The 19,460-nt window shown below is 57.1% G+C and overlaps 1 protein-coding gene and 1 long non-coding RNA gene across 2 annotated transcripts; one reads left to right on the forward strand and one right to left on the reverse strand.

Moving 5' to 3' along the window:
• The first annotated feature begins 1,664 nt into the window (after positions 1-1,664).
• On the forward strand, positions 1,665-5,174 carry LOC131279691 (uncharacterized). Its single transcript, XR_011649600.1, has 3 exons — positions 1,665-1,939; positions 2,468-2,665; positions 3,800-5,174. It is a non-coding gene; the product is annotated as an uncharacterized lncRNA (long non-coding RNA).
• Positions 5,175-17,657: 12,483 nt separating this feature from the next.
• Positions 17,658-18,287, reverse strand: UBL4B (ubiquitin like 4B). Its single transcript, XM_004457828.3, has one exon. The coding sequence runs from the start codon at positions 18,205-18,207 to the stop codon at positions 17,713-17,715; it is 495 nt and encodes a 164-aa protein (XP_004457885.2). The 5' UTR covers positions 18,208-18,287; the 3' UTR covers positions 17,658-17,712.
• Positions 18,288-19,460: the final 1,173 nt, after the last annotated feature.

Genomic DNA, 19,460 nt, shown 5'->3' on the forward strand with positions numbered 1-19,460 from the left:
AGAACTTTCTGGCCAGTACCCTGCTTCATCCCCTCTACCACCCAGTGAGGCAGGTGGGTATTAGCTTACTTCCTGGGTGAATGGAAGACTCTGGAGGATTCTAAGGGGGGTGGGGTGAGGTGGGAGACAAGGGCCCCTGGGCAAGCCAGGGCTGGGGGACGCAGAAGAAGGCAGCAATCCTCTAAGAATCTAGGGGCACACTCGATGGGACGTGGTGGTTGACTGGAGGTGGGTGGGGGTGAGGGTGGGGTGTAGGAGGACTTGTGAGTTCTGGATGGAGATGCAGGAGAGCGACAACATCAGCCAGAGAAATGGGGGTGATGAGCAGTGTGGGGTTCTGAGCCCCCAGTGTGGGGGGCCAGAGAGAAGATGAGCTCAGTTTAGGACATACTAATCTTATGGGGTACAAAAAAAAGAGACGATTGCGCTCGAGAGAAAGTGGCACTCCTAAGGTCAGAGGGAGAGTAGGAGTGGGGCACCCACAGCAGGTAGAGTCTCTTGGCTGATACAGTTGCTGCCCTGTGTCTAGGGTACCCAGCACAGACAGAACCTTAAACTAGGCTCAAAGGTGGGATGTGCATGGAGACACCCCAGAACACAAGTGGTGGTCAGTGTTTCGGGGCCACCATAGGATGCCGGTCCAGGAGTGCCCCGGCACAGCCCGAGAGCAGCCCTCACCCCTGCAGCTCTGACCCAAGAACTGGGGCAGGGGAGATGTGGCTCAAGCAGGTGAGCGCCTGCTTCCTACATAGGAGGCCCCAGGTTCGGTTCCTGGTGCCTCCTAAGTACAAAACAACAACAATAAATAACCAACAAGCAAACAAACGAAAAAAACCAACTCAGGGGAGCCAATGTGGCTCAGTGGTTGAGTGCCCGCTTCCCACATATGAGGTCCCCGGTTCAATCCTTGACCACGGTACCTCAAAAAAAAAAAAAAAAAAAAAGTCCAGGACAGAGCGAGGCTGAGTTTGAGGTGCTGTGAGCCAAGAACAGTCTCTCTACAACAGTTTTTCCCCATCTATAAAAAAAAGAACAATATCTACAGCAAAGTTGTTTCGAGGAATAAATGAGAAAAAGAAATGAGGAAGTGATGACTGTACAAACGATAGTTTAAGCTCGGGTCATCACGTCCTGCCCATTTCCCTCACCTCCCACCCTCCTCTGCCCCCCGCCCCCCACTTCCTCCCTTCTTTTTGGCTCTTGGGACAGGGCTGGTTCCAGAATGTCTGCAGTGGAGCAGCCCAGAGACAAACGTGCCCAGCGCACACCTGGGCCAGCCGGGCTCTGTCCTGGCCCTGTCCACCTGTCCTACCGGGTCCCGACCACCCGGCTCCCCCCCCCCTCCCCCGCGCTTCCCAGCAGGGGGGCCAGCGCACCCCGACTTCCCTCCACGGACCGCGCCAGCCCCTCCCCCCCACATCCCGTTGCCAAGGGAACGGCGGGCGCTGGGGACCGCCTGAGAGACCCGCGGGATGACGGGGAGGCTCCTGGAAATGTACAAAACCCAACCCCAGGGACTGAGCCGGAGCCTGACGTCAAAGCGAGGCTGAAAATACAGGCCGCGAAGTCACGCGGCGCCGCCAACAACGAGCCGCGCGCGACAGCCAGGGAGAGGGCGAGCGGCGAAGGACGCACATCCGGGCTCCTCGGGGTCCCCAGCGCGCAGGCGCCGCCTCGGGAGCCTCCAGCGCGCCTGCCCAGACGTCCCTGCGAAAGCTAGGGGCACAAGGAGGGGGGCTGGGGGTCTTTGAGCGCCTCACTGCTGTTCAGCGCCCCCCTTGCTCACCGCCACCCTGCCCGGGGCCTCGCCCGCCAAGCCTCGGTGTGCTGGGGGCACGTCTTCTCCGCCCCCCCCCCCAAGCGCCTGGCGAGCGCAGGACGCACGGCCCTGCGTGAGCTCCAGGCACCCGCAGCACGGAGCTCTGCACACCCTGGCCTGGTGAGCCTCGCGTCCCGTCTCATTTCCTCCACCTGACCCCGTCAGTCCCCTTTTTACGACAGCAGAAACAGGTCCAGGGCTGTTGGGAGACGGAGCACCTGCCCACCACCCTCAGGCCACGCACGGAGGCCCTGGAATCTCAGCAGCGGGTGGTTCTCAGAATCCAGGCTTTCCACCTGCCACTGCTATGAAGGGGGCGGAGCGCCCCAGCCCCGGGGCCGGCTGGGGGAGACAGCCAGCACCTTGGGGGATGTCAAAGCCCGCTGCCCCACCCAGCGTTAAAGCAATCCCAGGGGCAGGAACAGGGCTTCCTCAAATTGCCCAAGGTTAGGCTTTCACCACCTTGGGGCAGTAGAATCAAAAGAGAATGTAAGCTGCCTGGGAGATAAAGGGCATTCAAGTACCTCACCCCAGAGTTTGGGGTTGAGATTTTTCCTCTGCACACTCTCAGACGCTGTATCTTGTATGTGCTAGTCCCTCTTCCTGGCTGCCCTTCCAGCCTCTTTTTTGTTGTTGTTTTGTTTTTAGGAAGTACTGAGGATCGAACCCAGGACCTCGTACGTGGGAAGCAGGCGCTCAACCACTAGCTGCATCCGCTCCCCTCCAGCCTGTTTTTAATGCCTCAGCTCCAGTGTTAACTGCTCCCCAGACCCTCACCCCGGGACCATGGCCCCTCCAGAATAAGCTGGAAGAAGCTTTTCCACTCTGCGTCTTCGTGTGTCACAGGCACGTCTGTCTCCACCTGCAAGTCTCCTCCGGGGCAAGGGCGTCCTGACTCGCTCTGCAGCCTCGGGGTTTAGCTGCGCCCAGCGCAGAGGGAAGGCTTGGGTCACGTTCATGGAATCTAATCGTCAGCCTTTCAAGACCCTACACAGTCAACCAAGGGCAGGAGCCCCGGGCGGGGGGTGGAGGCTGCGTCAGACTCCTCTTGTCTGACCTTGGACTCCGGAAGCCTGGACCGCGGGCTCTGACCCTCGGGCAGTGGGGCTGGCGGGACGCAGAGCGCAGCAGGACCACGCGGGTGTCCAGGGAGGACGCGCTGGACGGTCTCCCTATCCTGATGGTCAAGTGTGGGGTCAAGCCTTGGGGCAGTCGAGACATTTGTACGGAAACCCAAGTCAGGGCATGTCCCATCTCAGCTCCCAGTCCTGACCCAGCTCCCCGTCTCCCTGGGGTAAAGCCCTGTGTCTTCTCGCCCCCATTGTCTCTTAATCAGTCGCACACTGCACTCTGCCTCCTGCTCCCTGGTTGAGCCACACTCTCACCTCAGGGCCTTTGCACCTGCTGTGAGTCCCACAATAACTTCCTTCAGGTTATTCTCAAATGCCATCTCATTAGAATGCCTTCCCCAGCCACCTCTTTTGAAATCAAACATGCACATGTGCACACATGCCCTCACGCACATACGTGTACATGTGTGCACATGCATGTGTGCCCAGGCACTCTTACACACTCCCTATCCCTCTTCCCTGCTTTATTTTTGTCCTTATTTATCACCAACTGATATATCTATATATATTTTAGTTATTATTTCTCCCCCACCAGAATGTAAGTCAGTGCAGGCAGGAATTTTATCCCCATTTTGATACCCATTCTACTTCTAGCTGATTCACAGTCCCCCTTCGATAACTTGGGATACAAAGTTAACCACTATTAACATATCTTATGTTAGGTGATAAAGGAATGAGGGAGGGAAAGGAAACAAAAATATTTGCTTAATGGAAATCTTTACATATGTATACACACACAGACGTATCTCAAAATAAGGAAGGAAGAGTCCTCAGTTCTACAAGTGGTCACATGATCATAACTGGTTTTTTAAAAAATTTGTTTGTTTGTTTGCTTGTTTTTTGTTTTCAGGAGGCACCGAGGACGGAACCCGGGACCTCCCGTGTGGGAAGCTGATGCTTAACCACTTGAGCCACGTCGCTCCCCGTAACTGGGTTTTATAATGCCTGCTTGCGCTCCACTGCCCGTCTTCCCTTTGCCGGCAGGAAGCACCGCAGCTGGGTGCAGGCCTTGCCTGGGGAGGGGTGTGTGCCTGGCACGTGGGCCCTCAAACAATATGTACTGAGTCCATAAAGAAGAGGCTGTTCTACACATATCATAGGAAAAAAAGTTTTAGGCCCAAGATAGCCATGCAATTTACCACCCAGATGAGAGAAGGTGTTCTTGTCGGTTTGTCCCCGAGGTGCTGCGAACACCCAGTCAGAAAGCCGTTGCTCTGGCTGCTGCCCGGGCAGCCCGGCGGCGGGCGGGGGGCTGGCAAGCTCTCTCGGAGAGCCTTAGACCCTGCGAGGCGGCCAGCAGGGACGGCGCAGGGCAGCTCCTGGGGCCCCTGCAAGCTCCTCCTCACGCGTCCCTCTGGACAGCAATTCCCCACTCCCTTACAGGAGCCTCTAACGAGACCCAGGGGATCCTCGGGGACCGCCACCCGGCTTCCGGCGGCGCCCCAAGAGCACGCCCGCTTCCGCCGGCCCGGAGCGCCTACCTCCGCGGCAGCTTCTCCGGGCGCTCAGCCTGAGTGTTGCCAAGTGCAGCCGGGTCCAGCTGGGTGAGCCAACTTCCCGCTGCCGCTCCCTGCTCGTCCAGCCACCCGGCCCCTGACAGCATCCCTGGCCCAGAAGCTGGGAAAAGGAGGTGCTTGCTCAGCCTTCCGTCCCTGTGCCCAGCCGTGCCCGGCCCGTGAGGGGCACTCAGCGCCAACTTGCTCCACAGTCAGGAAGGCAGCTAACCAGAAGTGGCTGTGCCACTTGTCAGCTGAGTGGTCTTGGACAAGTCGTCTCTAATTCCTTTTCTGAAACCTGAGCATAAGGGAGCTGCCTCACCCTCTGTTTAAGTGCCTTAATGTGACCTTGAATTTCCTACCGAGCGGGCAGAGGGCAGGAGCGCCACGAGGGCTGCAGGTGGCGTGGCTGAGGCTGGGCTCCCTAACCCTGGCTGCACCCTCTCCCGGTACAAAGCGGGTCTCTTCCGCCTGACGCCTCTCCCCTTGGTCGCCGAGGCCTCCTGCCAGGCTGTGTGGCCTGGAAGAGGTACCTTGTCTCTGTCAGGTTTCAACCAGACAAGCAGAACCAGTCAGAGATCTAAATGGATTTATTACAAGAATCGGCTTGCTGCATGACGTCACACTTGCGTGTTCTGCAAGTTCACAACTTTTACTCTACACTTATTGTTTACGTATGTTTGTGAATGAATGATATACTTCAATAAATTTTTTTAATGGAAAAAAAAACATAGGGCAGGCCATCTGGAAGGGAAGGTCCTGGGTAGGCGGGACACCTGCTCCCCACCCCACCCCAGGCATCGGCCGAAGCTCTTGGCCACAGGCCAGTCTCTCTCTCTCTCTCGGGGAAGGCCTAAGCCGATGCTTATTAAAGGGCTTCCAGCTGATTAAGTCAGGCCACCCAGGTTAATCCCCCTAATTTAAAGTCGTCAGATAGGGTAGTTTGGTTACATAAGCAAAATCCCTTTAGAGCGGCACCTAGATTAGTGTTCGAATAACCGGGAGAAGGTGTATGTAGGCTGCAAAATGCCAGCTGCCTCCCTCCTTCCTTTAGCTCCCACCAGTGCCTTCTCTCAAGGCCAACTCCACCCAGGAGCATACTAGACAGGGGGTTCTGGGGGATGTGATTTACCAGGCAGGCGGGCGCACCACGGAGGCGCCACACACCCCCTTGACGTCAGTCTACATGAAGGCACAGCCATCACTCCTGAGGTTGGTACACAGTTCATGAAGAGCATTTTGAATTCCATTGTCTCACTTACTCTTCATGACAGCTCTTTGAACAGGATTTGTCTCATTTTACCGATGACTAACCAACCTCACACACAGCTAGTCCAGCTAGTAAGTGGCAGCGCTGGGACTTGAGCCTGTATTTACCTGACTCATTCACATCCTCCCTAGGGAGTGAGTCTGATAAAGGGAGGTGGAGGGGAGAAGAGCTTTGCTGGCAGTGGGGTTCGGGTTTCCAGGCAATCTTTGCCTAATAGTGGTTTTGTTGATGATCTCCACTGGATGATAACAAGATAGGGCATGTAGGAGATTTTATTCTCCAAATGTGGTGCTAAAGGAATAAAAAAAAGGTCCCATTTCTTTCTCCAGATCATCTTTAATAGGCTCCAAATCTCCATCCTACCAGTCCGGAGAGAAATTCAGTTTTCTGTTATTGGAGTTTCCTTGTCCACCCATCCATCAGAAGCGAACAATGATTCTGGGGTCTCTCACATTCCAGAACATTCCGGGAAGGGCCCGCTGGTCTCTGTGCACAATGTCCACATGATCATGCCCACTGACCGCTTCTCACAGACCCTGAAGGGTGGTAGGTCCCGGTTTCTGAGCCACTCTGGGGCTCGGGTCCTGGCTGAGGATTAAGCTGCTCAGGTGTCCCTGCAGCCCTTGCCCTAGGAACCCCCTCAGCCCTGAAGCCAGGGGGTACAGCGCCAGTCCAACCGCTGTGGGACCCCCAGCCCTTCCCCGGGATGCTCTCCACTGTCTGACCCCAGGCTTCCCCCCACCACTTGCTCTTACAAGACAATAATCACACTCAAGGAGCCCATGGTTTTGCAGAACAAAAGCCAAGAAGGTGTGAAAGTCTGGGTGCCTCATAATTGCTGCTTTGGGTGTCCCCCCCAAACAGTAGCAGAGATGATAAAAGGTACTGAACATTTACTATACTCTAAGCACTTCACTTGTGTTAACCCGTTTAATCCTATCAATAAGCCCCTAATGCAGATACCGTTAATGTTAGCACTTATACACAGGAGGAAAGAGAAGGTTGAAATACGCGTCCAAAGTCTGTCCAGCTCACACGAGCTCCCAGCATGCTGACCCCAGGGCCTATCTATGCTCTAATCAAAAGTCTGGAGCAAGGCAAGTTTGCACAAAGACCTGGCTACCCTCTCCAGATGGAGAAAGGACGATCCAGCCACAACTAAAATTGCAATGAGTTATCCCACACATGTGGGTTCAGAGTGAGAGGGAGAGAGGAGGACTTGGATATTGGTTCTGCCAGATACCAGCTCTGAGACCTTGGGCAAATCACAAAACCTCTTTGAGTTTCAATCTTCTTGAATATAAAATGGGGATGACAATCCCAGCCTATCAAACTTGTTGAGAGGACCAAAAGAGAAAATGTATGTGAGAGGTCTTTGTAAACTCTGTGTAGCTATTACCTGTTAAGGGCACGGGGCAGGATGTCTCCCTCCCCAGCACTGGGACTTAAAGCTTCGAAGCCTTGGCAGGCAACAACAAAAGACTGCCCAGTGCGATATTAGGCCCTGCCCTACGCCCCTGTGCTGAGAGCTGGAGAACTGGGCAAGAAACTCTCTTAGCAACAAAGACAGAGAAAGTTTGCCTTTCTGCACGGAAGAGGGTGGAGAGCTTAAAACTATCCTTCCCAGACTCCTTTGCAGCTAGGGTGCACAAGGGACCTAGTTCCACCAGGAGAATTCCTACAGGGGCCAGGGAGGGGGTTGGAGTGGGAGGGAGAGGTACATAAGTAGACAGAAATGCCAGCAGCAGCTCCACCCAGGGGGATTCTGCCTCCCAGGTCAACTATGAGAGGTCTCTGGCCCCTCCTCCCTGGGTAGCGGGCAGCAGGGTAGCGTTTCCACCAGATCAGCCCCATAGGGTGCTGGGGTATTTCTACTGCGCTGTTTTTCCAAGCCACGTTGTGTCTCGGCCCTCCCCGAGATTCTATAAATAACCCAATGTCCTTCAGTAAATTCCTTTCTGCTTAAACGAGCCAGAATGAAGCTCTCGTACCCAACTAAGAACTGTAATTGGTATCAGAAGAGATTCCAGGCAAGAAACCCTCAAGGAAATGAGAATCTGGGATTGTTTTTCCAAATGCATTGCATTTGGGGGCAAAGGAGAGCTGGTTAGTTAGCTTCAGAGGGTGAGATACTGGCAGTCCACAACACATGGTGATGAGTATAATACTTTATTAGCACCTGAGGTTGTTGCAATACATTAGAGGCAAGGCTTCCACAGGCTGAGTGGCTGCTGAAATAAACCTTCTAAAAAACTTATTATGGCAAAGGTCAAACACAAAAATAAAATAGCACAATCAACCCCCATGCATGTATTACCCAGTTTCTACAGTTATCATTGTAGAAATTTCCCATTATTCTAAAGCAAATCTAACCTACCATTTCATCTATATCTTAGTATGCATCTCTAAAAGATGACTTTTTACGACACAACAATACTATCTCTCTTCTAACAAAGTAGCACATTCCTTAATACCATCAAATATAGACAGGGCTCATCTTTCCTTGGTTGTCTTGCCTTTTATACGGATATGGATATAGTTTGCTCAACTCAGGAGCCAAATAACTCCAGGCATTGATTGCAATCAGCTGCTATGTCAGTCTATGGATTCCTCTTAGTTGTTCTCTCTCCTTTTTCCCTGGCCATTCATTTGTTAAAGAAACTGGGTCATTCGTTCCATAAAATTCCCCACAGCCAACCCCCTTCTAGCTTGGAAAGAGCACATCTACATCTCCAAGATTCCCTTTCAGCTAAGGCTTCAGCACAGCCTGGCTTCTCCCAATCAGACACTCCTTCATGAGACTTGAAGATGGAGTGAGTCGCGTGAGAGCAGCTAGGGAGGCACTGGAGCCCGTGTGGGGACCCAGTCCCCAGCTCACCGGAGCCAAGCAGCAGGCGGGCCGCGGTGCCTTCGGGCGTTGCTCTTGGCTGCAGTGCTCCTGGCTGCGTGTCCAAGCCCAGTCCTTGACCCTTTCAGGAATCCTAATCGCCACCCATCTCCCTGCAGCAAATCCCTCTACTGTAAACTGACTGGGTGGAGTCTGCTGACTGCAAGAGGGATCAACGTGGAGAGAGGGGCTCGCTCTGCTTGGCGCTTTAGAAAAGCCCCTCTCCCGCCCGGCTCTTCGTGGGCTACTCTGAACAACCCCGTGCCTAGGCTCAGAGAGGCCAAGTGACCGGCCCGAAGCCTCACAGTCAGGGAGCATCAGACTCAATCCCAAGCCATCCACACCCAGGTCTAACACCCTCTCCCTCTGTCCACCCTGCCGGCGGCTCCTTGCCCGCTGTCATATCACAGTACAAAGGAAGGAGGGTCTGGGTGGACAGGGGGAGCAAAGCAGCACAGAGGATGGGAGAGTCTGGAGAGACGCTGCCCATTCCTCGTGCCATGGGGCCGCTCCAGGCTGTTTAGACTGGGGTTTGAGGGCCTGAGGCTTCTCCTTTCAGCCAGGCTGTGCTGTGAGAATGGGGTGCAGTGAGGGACCAAGCCTGACACCCTCTTTGCAGCGCTGTCACCAAAGCCCCTCCAGAGTCCCTGTTCCGGTGGAGGGGGAGGAATTGGGGTTGGTCAGGGAAATAAAGAGGAAGGGGGCACAGGGGGGTCTTGGGGCCTTGGGGCTTTGGCCAATGCATCAGCGTTCAAGGTTAAGTGGCAGCCACAGCCTGAGGTCGTCTGGATGAGAGGACGCCGTCAGGGGTGCAGGGACCAGCCTCCGCCCTGCCCGCTCTGATGGACGGAGGCTTTGATCCTGGGGGCTGAGGCCCGTAAATAATGTCCCAGGCTCGGGTGCCCTGGGACTTGTCCGAGGGCGGCCCGGTGACAAGGGGGGCTCAGCCAGGCCTCGGCGGGCAGCTCTGGCCCCGCTGCACTCAGCCGTGACGGGTTTACAGCCCGCCGGCCGACAGTAGTGAGCCCAGATTTATCACCCTCTACGAGGGCAGAGAGCTGCTAAAGGCTGCCGGGCGCCCTTAAATCACCCTGATGGGGAATGCTGTCGGAGGGGGGCGAGGGGCAGGTAGGCAGGGGCTGTCCTGGGGGCTTCCTGCCAGCTCCTCCAATTACAGTCCTTTCCAGAGGGGGATTTATAGCCCTGGAGCCCAGCGGACTCAAGCTGCCCCCCCCCGGGGGGGGAGCCAGCAGGGACCCCTGGAGCGTGGCTGAGAGGATGAGGGGACCCCGAGTGCCTGGGTAGGGCCACGGGAGGAAGCGCAGGGACCCGGCACCCAAACAGCTGGCCGCCGCAGCCGGGAGGGGCAGCGTGCACAGACTGCCCCGAAGCTGCAGCGAAACCGCTCTGCCCGTGCCTGGCCCGGCCACCCTCCCCGCCAGCGGCGAGCAAGGCTATTCGCGGCGGCGCCGGGCACGCAGGTGTCTCTGCCCCTTCTCTGCCTAGGTGTAATGTCTGTTTTGGGGTCTCCGTTAGCAAGCAGGTGCATGCAACGAGACCGTGCCTTGCTGACCTCGAGCCCCGGGCTGGCCATCTGTGCCCGGGAGTCGGTGTTGCCCGTGCGAGCGGGTGGGCTGGAGGGTTGTTCAAAAGGTAGTGGGTTCCAGGTCCCGTCCATGGCTGCCCACAGCATGGGTTCAGCTAAGGAAGAGAGAAAGAAGGCACGTGGGAGGACCGGGAGAAAAGCTGGGATTTTTGTTAATAGAAAGATGACTCCCGAAAGGAATGGGAGGAAAGAGAAGGAGGACAGGGCCTGGGTCAAAAGGGTTATGAGAGGCAGAGAGAAAAGGAGCTAAAAGGCAGCACTCAGATGTCATTCAGTGCAGCCCACTCGGCCCCAAACGTGGTCAGAGAGGACAGGAAGGAGAGGACAGAGAAGAGGGAAAAGCAGAAGGGGCAAGGAGAAGAGAGAGGCGACCCCAGAGGGGCAGAGCAAGGCAGAGGCACCAGCTGCTCCAGGGGCCACAGACCTGCGCTCTGCAGCTGTTGCCATCGCAGCCACCTCCGTGAGCCGCAGCCTGCTCGGCGGCAGGGCCCTAACGGGGGCCGGCCTGCCCCTGCCCGCGCCCCTGCCGCTGGCCGGCAGCCACCCTAGCTTCAGGGTGCGGGAAGAGCCAGCCGGGCTCAGGCAGGGGCGCAGGGGAAACAGCCCACGTTGGGGAGTGCATACGAAGCAGGGAGGCTGTCGCCGTCAGGGCTCCCCAGAGAAGCAACCCACAGGGTGCGTGCGTAAAGAAACTTCTTTTAAGGAATTAGCTCGCGGGGTCGTGGGCTGGTACGTGTGATCTTCAGGGCAGGATGTCGGGCTGGACGCTCACACAAGAATTGATGTGGTTGCCTTGAGGCAGCATTTCTTCTCCGGGTAACCTCAGGTTTTGGTGGCTAAGGCCTTCACCTGATTGGATGAGGCCCATGATCGAGAGTAATCTCCTTTACTTAAAGTCAGCTTAAAGTCTACCAACCCGGGGAGTGAATGTAGCTCAGTGGTTGAGCGCCTGCTTCCCAAATAAAGTTAATCATATCTACAAAAGAACCTCGCAGTGAGGTTTGCGTTCGCCCACACACCAAGGTCTGGGCAAGCCGACGCGTAAAATAAACCAGCCCATCCTCTGCCCTTACAGCTCTGGGGGCTGGTGGGCCTGTGCAGGCACCCACTGGACGCGTGTGCACCTTGCCCACCTACGTTTGCCTGCAGACCTCCCCGCGTGGCCTCGCGAGCACCCACACCCTGAAGATCTCAGAGTCGGTCCAGCCTCTCCTCGCAGCCTGGCGGCTCCCGGGCGGCGTGGGCAGGGCTTGGCTCCACCGAGTCTAGCCCTCTGTCCTCACCTCTGCTGTGTAGGATCTTCTAGCTGGGCTGCCTGCGCCACGTCCAGCCGGGGCAGCTGGGCTCCCGCGGCCTCGGCCTAGAAAGGCAATTCTGGACTCCCGACGCCAGGAGGAGTCTGCAGACCCGGCTCTGCCCGCCCTGGGGGGCTGAGGTGTCTGGGAGGGGGCGCCTGTGGGTGTGTCTGTGTGTCCACACAGCTCTGGGGAGACACAAGGTACCAGCAAGGTCAGATGCTGGGTGTGCTGAGCCGAGTGGCAGGTCTCCAGGTGTTCCATGTGGACCCCCAGGTGTCCCCCAGCTGCCCCTCTTCCCACCCTCCAGCAGCTCAGGGGCTCCCTCCTCCAGGAAGTCTCCCTGAGACTCAGCTGGGCAGGACCACTCTCTCACCTGTGCTCCCGCAGCCCCTGCGCTGAGTGTGACGCTTATTAGCAATGCTTTCAGATCTACAGAAAGCTGTGACAGGGGAGCAGATGCGGCTCAGTGGTCTGAGCATCTGCTCTTCATGTACGAGGTGCCGTACATGTACATGTACCAGGGTTCAATCCCTGGTACCTCCTAAAAATAAAATGAAATTGTAAATAGTGAACACCCGGTGTGAGTGTCCTTGTGTCCTTGTGATCCTGCCCTTGTGTAATCCCTTCCCTTTGAATGTGGGCAGGAAGGAGCCCACAACTTGCATCTAACCAACAGAGTGTGGCAAAGGTAATGGGGTATCATGTCCGTGATGACGTGCTGTAAGACTTCATTGTAGCACATTCACTCTACAACAGGAATTTTAACCTGTTTTGTTCCACAGTCCCCTTTGCCAGTCACGTGAAAACCATGGACCCGTTATTTAATAAATATATCACACCCACGCCAACACGTCCCCACAAGAATAATGTTTTGTTTTTTTTAATAAGGGATTTTTTTAAAAAAAGATTTATTTCCCCCCCTTCCCCTCCTTCCTCCCTGCTGTTTTTGCTGTCTGTGTTGTCTTCTCATTTTCTCTCCTCTAGGATTCACCAGGATTCGATCCTGGAGACCTCTGATGGGGAGAGAGGTTCTCTGTCAATTGTGTCACCTCAGTTCTGGTCTCTGCTGTGCTTCACCTTGACCCTCCCCTTGTCTCTGTTTTTGCTGCGTCATCACCTTGCTGCGTGACTCACTTGTGCGGGTACTGGCTCACCATGTGGACATTCGCGCGGACACTGGCTTGCCTTGCAGGCACCCACACGGGCACTGGCTCGCTGCATGGGCATGCTTTCTCTTATTTTCACCAGGAGGCCCCAGGGATTGAGCCCAGGGCTCCCCATATGGTAGGCAGAAGCTCTATCACTTGAGCCACCTCCACTTCCCAATAATGTTTTTCTGAATTTCAATTCAAGCTCACAGACCCCTTGGGAAGAACCCCTGCTCTAGAGATGCTCCTTGCAAGTTTGCTGAAGCAAGTGTCCATGCTGGAAAAGCCCGTGGGGCAGGGAACTGTGGGCAGACACAAGCAGCTGAGGGCAGCCCCCGCCTCCACCAAGAAGCTCATCCCCAACCTCGAGAAAATCAATGAAGCCAACAACAAATTCAGTGAGCTTAGAAGCTGCGGCCCCCGAGTCCAGCGTCAGGGGGAACACAGCCCGGCCAACATCTCGACTGCAGCCTCGTGAGACCCTAAGCAGAGGATTGAACCCCAGACTCTGGATGTGGGAAGCTGGTGCTCAACCAATGAGCCACATGGGCTCCCTTGAGGTTTTTTTTCCGCTTGTTTGCTTATTGTTTATTTTTTTGTTTGTTCTTAGGAGGCACCGGGGATTGAACCCAGGAGCTCCCATGCAGGAAGCAGGCACTCAACTGTTTGTGCCACATCTCCCAAGCCACTAATTATTGTAAGCTACTAAGTTTGCAGTAATTTGTTTCCCAACTGTAGAAAACAAATACCTATAAGGCATTCCCACCATCTGATATAATAGACTTTATAGTACAAGTGAAGCTCTGGTGAGCCCCTCCTTGACTGCGTTTCCCTTCCCACAGAACGGTTAATGCGTTCCTATGCACGTATCCCCAAGTGATCTCCACGGTGTATGATTTCAAGCTTCGTTATTTCCTTTAAAAAATACATTCATAGTGTACCTGCTGTTTTGCAGCCGCGCATTCTGAGCATTGCACCACTGTCGATACGTGTCCATCCAGGATGGGCCATGCTGCTCCCAGGCACACGGTGCTCTGTGCACGGGCCGGCGCCTGTTGCTTCTCGCAGGCTGGGCACAGCCACCCGTGCCTGTACCTTCATGTCACCGCAGAACCTTCACATGACAAGTCCAGCCCCCTCTTTTTCTATTTCATGCATGAGGGGTCTCTGGTCCGGAGAGCTGAAGTGACCTGCACAAGGCCATGGCTAATGGTAGAGCAGAGACTGGGCCCCGGGCCATACCCAGTGCAGGTGCCCACCCCGCAACCCCAGGTCCCAGGCGGCGCCCTGCTCAGGGGCCAGCCCAGGCTTCCTTTCACACAGGGCACTTTTGTCAAATTAGTCCCGACGTGAAGACCGAGATGGAATAGTTCTGGTCTTCCCTCTGCAGTGATTCTCCCACTCATAGGGCACCCCCTAAGTATGAAGATTCCAACAGTTTTAGAAAGACCGGGAGAGCTTAGCGCATTTACCACGGCCAGCTGATTTGTTTTTTTTCCTTGCAAAAGCAAGGTTGTATTCAAGCTAGTTAAGTTCAATATTGGGAGATTGACACTGACAGTCTACCTCACCCCCACCTCCCGCCAAGCCTCCCTGGCACGAGCAGGGGTCCAGAGCCCTCCCGTGCTGGCTGCTGCGCATCTCAGCTTGTCGCATTCCGGGGAAGCACCGCCTTAGCCTTCCACTTCCTCCCACTCCATGCCCCTCTCCCCCAGGTCAAACAGCTGGCAGGCTTGTATATAACTAAACTAAACAAAGGGACAGAGAGGAGAGGGGAAGGGAAGGGAGGTCGAGGGAGGTGGCAGGGGGGAGAGGGGGCGGGGTAAGAGGGAGTGGGATCCTGGGGCTCACTTCTCAAATCAGGCCTCCGTGGTCCCTGGGAGTCTGGAGTGTTGTAAGACGCCTCCTTCTTCAACATCTGCAAGCTTATTAATCCTGACTGGCCATTCAGGAATATGAGTAAAAGCCCCAGAGCTGCCTTCCAAACACTTTAAGTGGAAAGTAGCGAGAGGAAAGAGGCTTCCCCATGCCCCTTTGCTGCACCACGCCGCGAGGGACGGCAGGGGGCGCTCTTCTCTTTAAACGGCTTTCTCGGAAGACCGGGCTCTCATCACAAGCCTAAATGCGAAGCACAAGGCCTGGCACATGGTGGGTGGGCCAGAGGTGCGTGCTGATCAAAGAATGAAGGACTGATGGGATAACACACGTACCAGGGCACTGCACCTGCTTCCATCAGAAAGGCTATTTGGCCAGGGACCAGGTGACCGGGATGGAACTGGGCTGCAGGTGCAGCAGATTTCCCGGTGGGTAGCAGCACACCCCTGGACACCTGGCTGCAGCGGCTGTCCTGAGAGGCCCCTGCTGGAGCCCAGCTACTACCTGCAGGGAGGGTGCTGTGGGCAATGAAGGGCAGACCCCCGACTCCCACCAACCCTTGAGTGGTGGCCACAGGGAAGGACACAGGAAACCTTCAGCTGCTTCAGGGGCACAGTTTTAGGTCTGAAATAAGGGGGAACAGTGAGACGGGGCACAGTGGAGGACCCCTGCTACTACAGGCGGCCAGAGCGAGAGTTGCCCCCATAGGCGGGGATTCTAACCCGTCCCTGGAGTTACGGGGGGCTGCTCCTGCCCTCCAGCCTCTCAATATACCCCCCACCTGTGTTTCCTGATACCTGTAAACTCATCCCTTAGGGCACACAGCCTGCCGCCCAGTGGCGAGAAGCACCCTGAGTAAAGCCATCCCCGGGAGAGGCATCCTTCCCCGCGCTCAGCACCTGCGGGGAGGCGCGAGGGCGGCAGGGCCCCTGGGAAGGGTGCAGCCAGCAGCGGGAGGCACACGCCTGCAGGGAAGGGACGTCGACCTCCCCTGCAGCGGTGGGACAGACGCAGGGGAGGGGGCTGCCTCCCCGCCTCAGCCAGCCCTGAGACTCCCACTAACTAGAGAGAAAATAAACGCTTCCCCGTCCTCCACGGTAGCTTCTTTCAACCAAAGAAATAAAACGGCCCACTTATTTTTATCGCTCACAGATTTCCTGGAAAATGGGCTATTAGCTCCCCTAACGTAGAGATAATAGTTTCATCCCCTTGGCAAATGGCACTGCCACTGCACAAGCACCCGGCAGAGCTGTGGGTGGCCTCTCCTGGTGAGGGTGGGGGCCAGGGACCCAAGCAGAGGGACCAAGACGCGGGCTCGGGCTGCCCCATCCCCACCCTGCGGGGCTGAGCCCATGACACCCAGGCGAGGCCTTTGGGCATGGGGGGTGAGGCCCGGTAAGGGGGATGGGCTATGAGCTGGGATGTGGGTGCTGGAAGGAGGGGTGGCCCCCAGAGCCAGACACGTGGAAACCATCCCTCCCAATGGCGCTGTCTTCACACGTGACGCTCGCAGACACCTGGAGGTGAGTGGCTCTGACGAGAACGATCGCCGCTAAACAGGTGGAAAACCTGAGCATCAACAGGTGAGGGCGGCTACCCACGCTCACCTTGGCCCACGCGCCAAGCACAGAACACCCCCCCCCAGAGGCCCTGCTCCTGACTTTCACGACACTCCCTCCCCCATCCTCCTCCCCCAGGACCTCGCCTAGGGGACTTTGGGGTGCAGGGAGGGACCCTGGCTCCCGGCGAGGGCGCCTGTCCCTTCCCCTCCCCGTACCCAGAGTGTGGGGACCCCTCAGCAATAACAGAGAAAAAGGCTTGCCCCCCCATGCCCCCAGCCTGCAGGGGACGGTGCCCAGCCAGGAGCCCCGTGAGGGCGTGACTGCCACCTGCACTTTTAGGGAGGCGGGCTGTCCCCCAGTTTAATAATGTTGTTTTACTTTCCACATTTACGCCTCATCTCTCCATCCCGGCTGCTCGCTCTCCGGGGGCCACGATCTGGACTGATAGCCTTTTTCTCCCTCCCAGGAGCCTTGCACAGGGCGAGGCGCATAATGGGGGCTCAGTGGCACCACCGAGCCACCAGAGCGGGGGTGGCGGGCGTGACTCTTCGCCCCGGCGGGCGCGGTAGCCGGGTTGTCTGCCTAAGCCTGTTTCCTGCTCTTCCCGTCTCCCTAGCTCCAGGCCTGGCACACAGTAGGCGCTCTCCTCCCACTCCTACCTCTGCTGCCCCTGCCCCATGAAGAATGAACCCAAGGGCAGACACCCGGGACGTGGTCAGCCCCCGACATGCCTCTTCTCTTGGCTGGTGGGGGGCCTGGGGCAGGGGCTGGGGGGATGGGAGAAAAATAACACACGTTGGCGGCGGACTTGGTCCAGTGGTTAGGGCGTCCGTCTACCACATGGGAGGTCCGCGGTTCAAACCCCGGGCCTCCTTGACCCGTGTGGAGCTGGCCCATGCGCAGCGCTGATGCGCGCAAGGAGTGCCCTGCCACGCAGGGGTGTCCCTCATGTAGGGGAGCCCCACGTGCAAGGAGTGCGCCCCGTAAGGAGAGCCGCCCAGCATGAAAGAAAGTGCAGCCTGCCCAGGAATGGCGCCGCACACTCGGAGAGCTGACACAAGGTGACACAACAAAAAGAAACACAGATTCCCGTGCCGCTGACAGCAACAGAAGTGGACAAAGAAGACGCAGCAAATAGACACAGAGAACAGACAACCGGGGTGGGGGGGAAGGGGAGAGAAATAAATAAATAAATCTTTAAAAAAAACAACCCACATTCGCTCGCTCACCCCTTGTTCCAAAGGAGCCACGGAGACTCGCGCCCAGGAGGTGGGTGGCCGCGCTCAGGCAGAGCTGCCCTGCTCACGACGGGGTGCAGCCTTTGACAGCCCCCTTGGGGCTGCCCCCCATGTGGTCAGAGCCCCTCCGAGGGGGCGGTGATGGTGGTGGAATCATTCTGCATTTTGGAGAGGGATCCTCAGGCCCAGGAGAGGACAAGGGGGTCCCGAAAACCTCTGGCTGCTTTGCAGTTTCAAGAAAAGGGGGTGAGCACGCGTCTGCCGCAGCAGGAACTCGTGGGGACAGCCTCCAGGGAAGAGCTAAGCGGGAGGCCGGGAGACCCTGAGCTGCGGGGTAAGACGGGCCGGTTTATTGATCAGCCTGTTCCTCCTCCCCCTTCATGTCACGTGGCCTCTGACGCCGGGGCCACGGGCTCCCCTTCTCCGGGTTTCACCCGCTGCTCCTCCGTCAGGTGTTTCCACGCCAGCTGCTCCAGGCCGTCCAGGCTGATCCTCTGCAGCCACGTCTCATGCTCCTGCCGCAGCCTCCGCAGCACCTCCTGGGCGTCCTGCGGCCGGAAGTGCTTGCCCAGGACCCGGCCCAGGTGCTGCCACAAGGCCTGGGGCTGGGGCGGCGGGAGCCGGGCCTGCTGGGCCTCCTCGGGGGCCGTCTTCTCCGGGGGCCGCATGATGACGTTGATGCAGGCATCGGGCCCGATGCAGTAGTCGGAGAGGCGCTTGTCATCGGCGAGGAGCTGGCCGCGGAAGAGCAGGTGCTGCTGCTGCTCGGGCACCCGCAGGCGCTGGGACACCAGCTTCTTCAGCGTGGCCACGCTCTCCTTCCCCGACACCCGCAGGCTGCATCTCCGGCCCAGGAGCAGCTTGACGGTGAGGAGCATCAGGCCAGGAGAGGAATCAGGAGGGACCCATGCTCTGGGTGCTGTCTTGAGGATTGAAGGGCCCTGCCGGAGAGGCAGGCTCCCCCTATATTAATAGGGGTCCAGAGGCCAAGGGCGCGCAGCCATTGGCCAACGCACGGTGATGTCACAATGCTGTGGGTGGGCTCATTTCCAGAGCCGAAGCTTGGGGAAGGCAAGGGGGCGTTTGGGGAACAGATCATCCTTCCTCCAGCAGAGGAGAAAGGAGGGGAGGAGCGCAAAAAGGAGGGCCAGGAAAGAAAACATGGGACGGGGAGAAAGGACAGCGGCGATAGGGGAAGGGAGCGCCTGAAGGGCCCGGACACAGACGCGAAATGTCAGTGTCGGCTCCTTGAACCCCGTATTCGGTGCTTCTTCCTGCCAGACCTATTCTAGGCCCGCAGGACACAACTGCATCGGAGTGCAGACGTTTTGCCCTTTGGAAGTGTTCAGTCTCTTGGACTGACATTTGCCAAGCGTCCTTTTTCTGTCAAGCGTTTTACAAGCAATCTGGGATTCCAAATCTCAGAAGCAGAGCCTGAGACCAGGATTTGAGTGCAAGTATTTGGTGGGGAGGCGAGTCCCGGGAGCACGAGCAGTGGAGGGGGGCGGGAGACAAGGAAGGGGGCCAGGCCTGCCGCTGCAGACCTGGGTTCCACCCGCCCGGGGACGTCTGGGGGGCTGCATGGAATAGCTCAGAGTCGTACCGCCTGGGGCTGGGAAGCTGGGAGCTGTGCCCCAAGCCTGCCTGCCCTGGGCTCCTTGGCACTTCTGGCCCGCGGACCCCTGGGCAGTGACGTGGAGGTGTGTGCGGTACAGAGCCCCGGGTCCTCGGGCATGTCTGAGCCCGGGGAGGGGCTGGACCTCAGCTGCCTTGCCTCTTTCAGTCCTCACAGCCCTGTACTTTTTTTTTTTTTTTAGATTTATTTATTTATTTATTTCTCTCCCCTTCCCCCCTCCCACCCCAGTTGTCTGTTTTCTGTGTCTATTTAATGCGTCTTCTTTGTCCGCTTCTGTTGTTGTGAGCAGCACAGGATTCAGTGTTTCTTTTTGTTGTGTCCTCTTGTTGTGTCAGCTCTCCGTGTGTGCAGCACCATTCCTGGGCAGGCTGCACTTTCTTTCGCGCCTGGCGGCTCTCCTTACGGGGCGCACTCCTTGCGCGTGGGGCTCCCCTACGCGGGGGACACCCCTGCGTGGCAGGGCACTCCTTGCGCGCATCAGCGCTGCGCATGGCC

Source organism: Dasypus novemcinctus, chromosome 9, assembly GCF_030445035.2.
Source record: "Dasypus novemcinctus isolate mDasNov1 chromosome 9, mDasNov1.1.hap2, whole genome shotgun sequence".
Taxonomy (NCBI): Eukaryota; Metazoa; Chordata; class Mammalia; order Cingulata; family Dasypodidae; genus Dasypus; species Dasypus novemcinctus.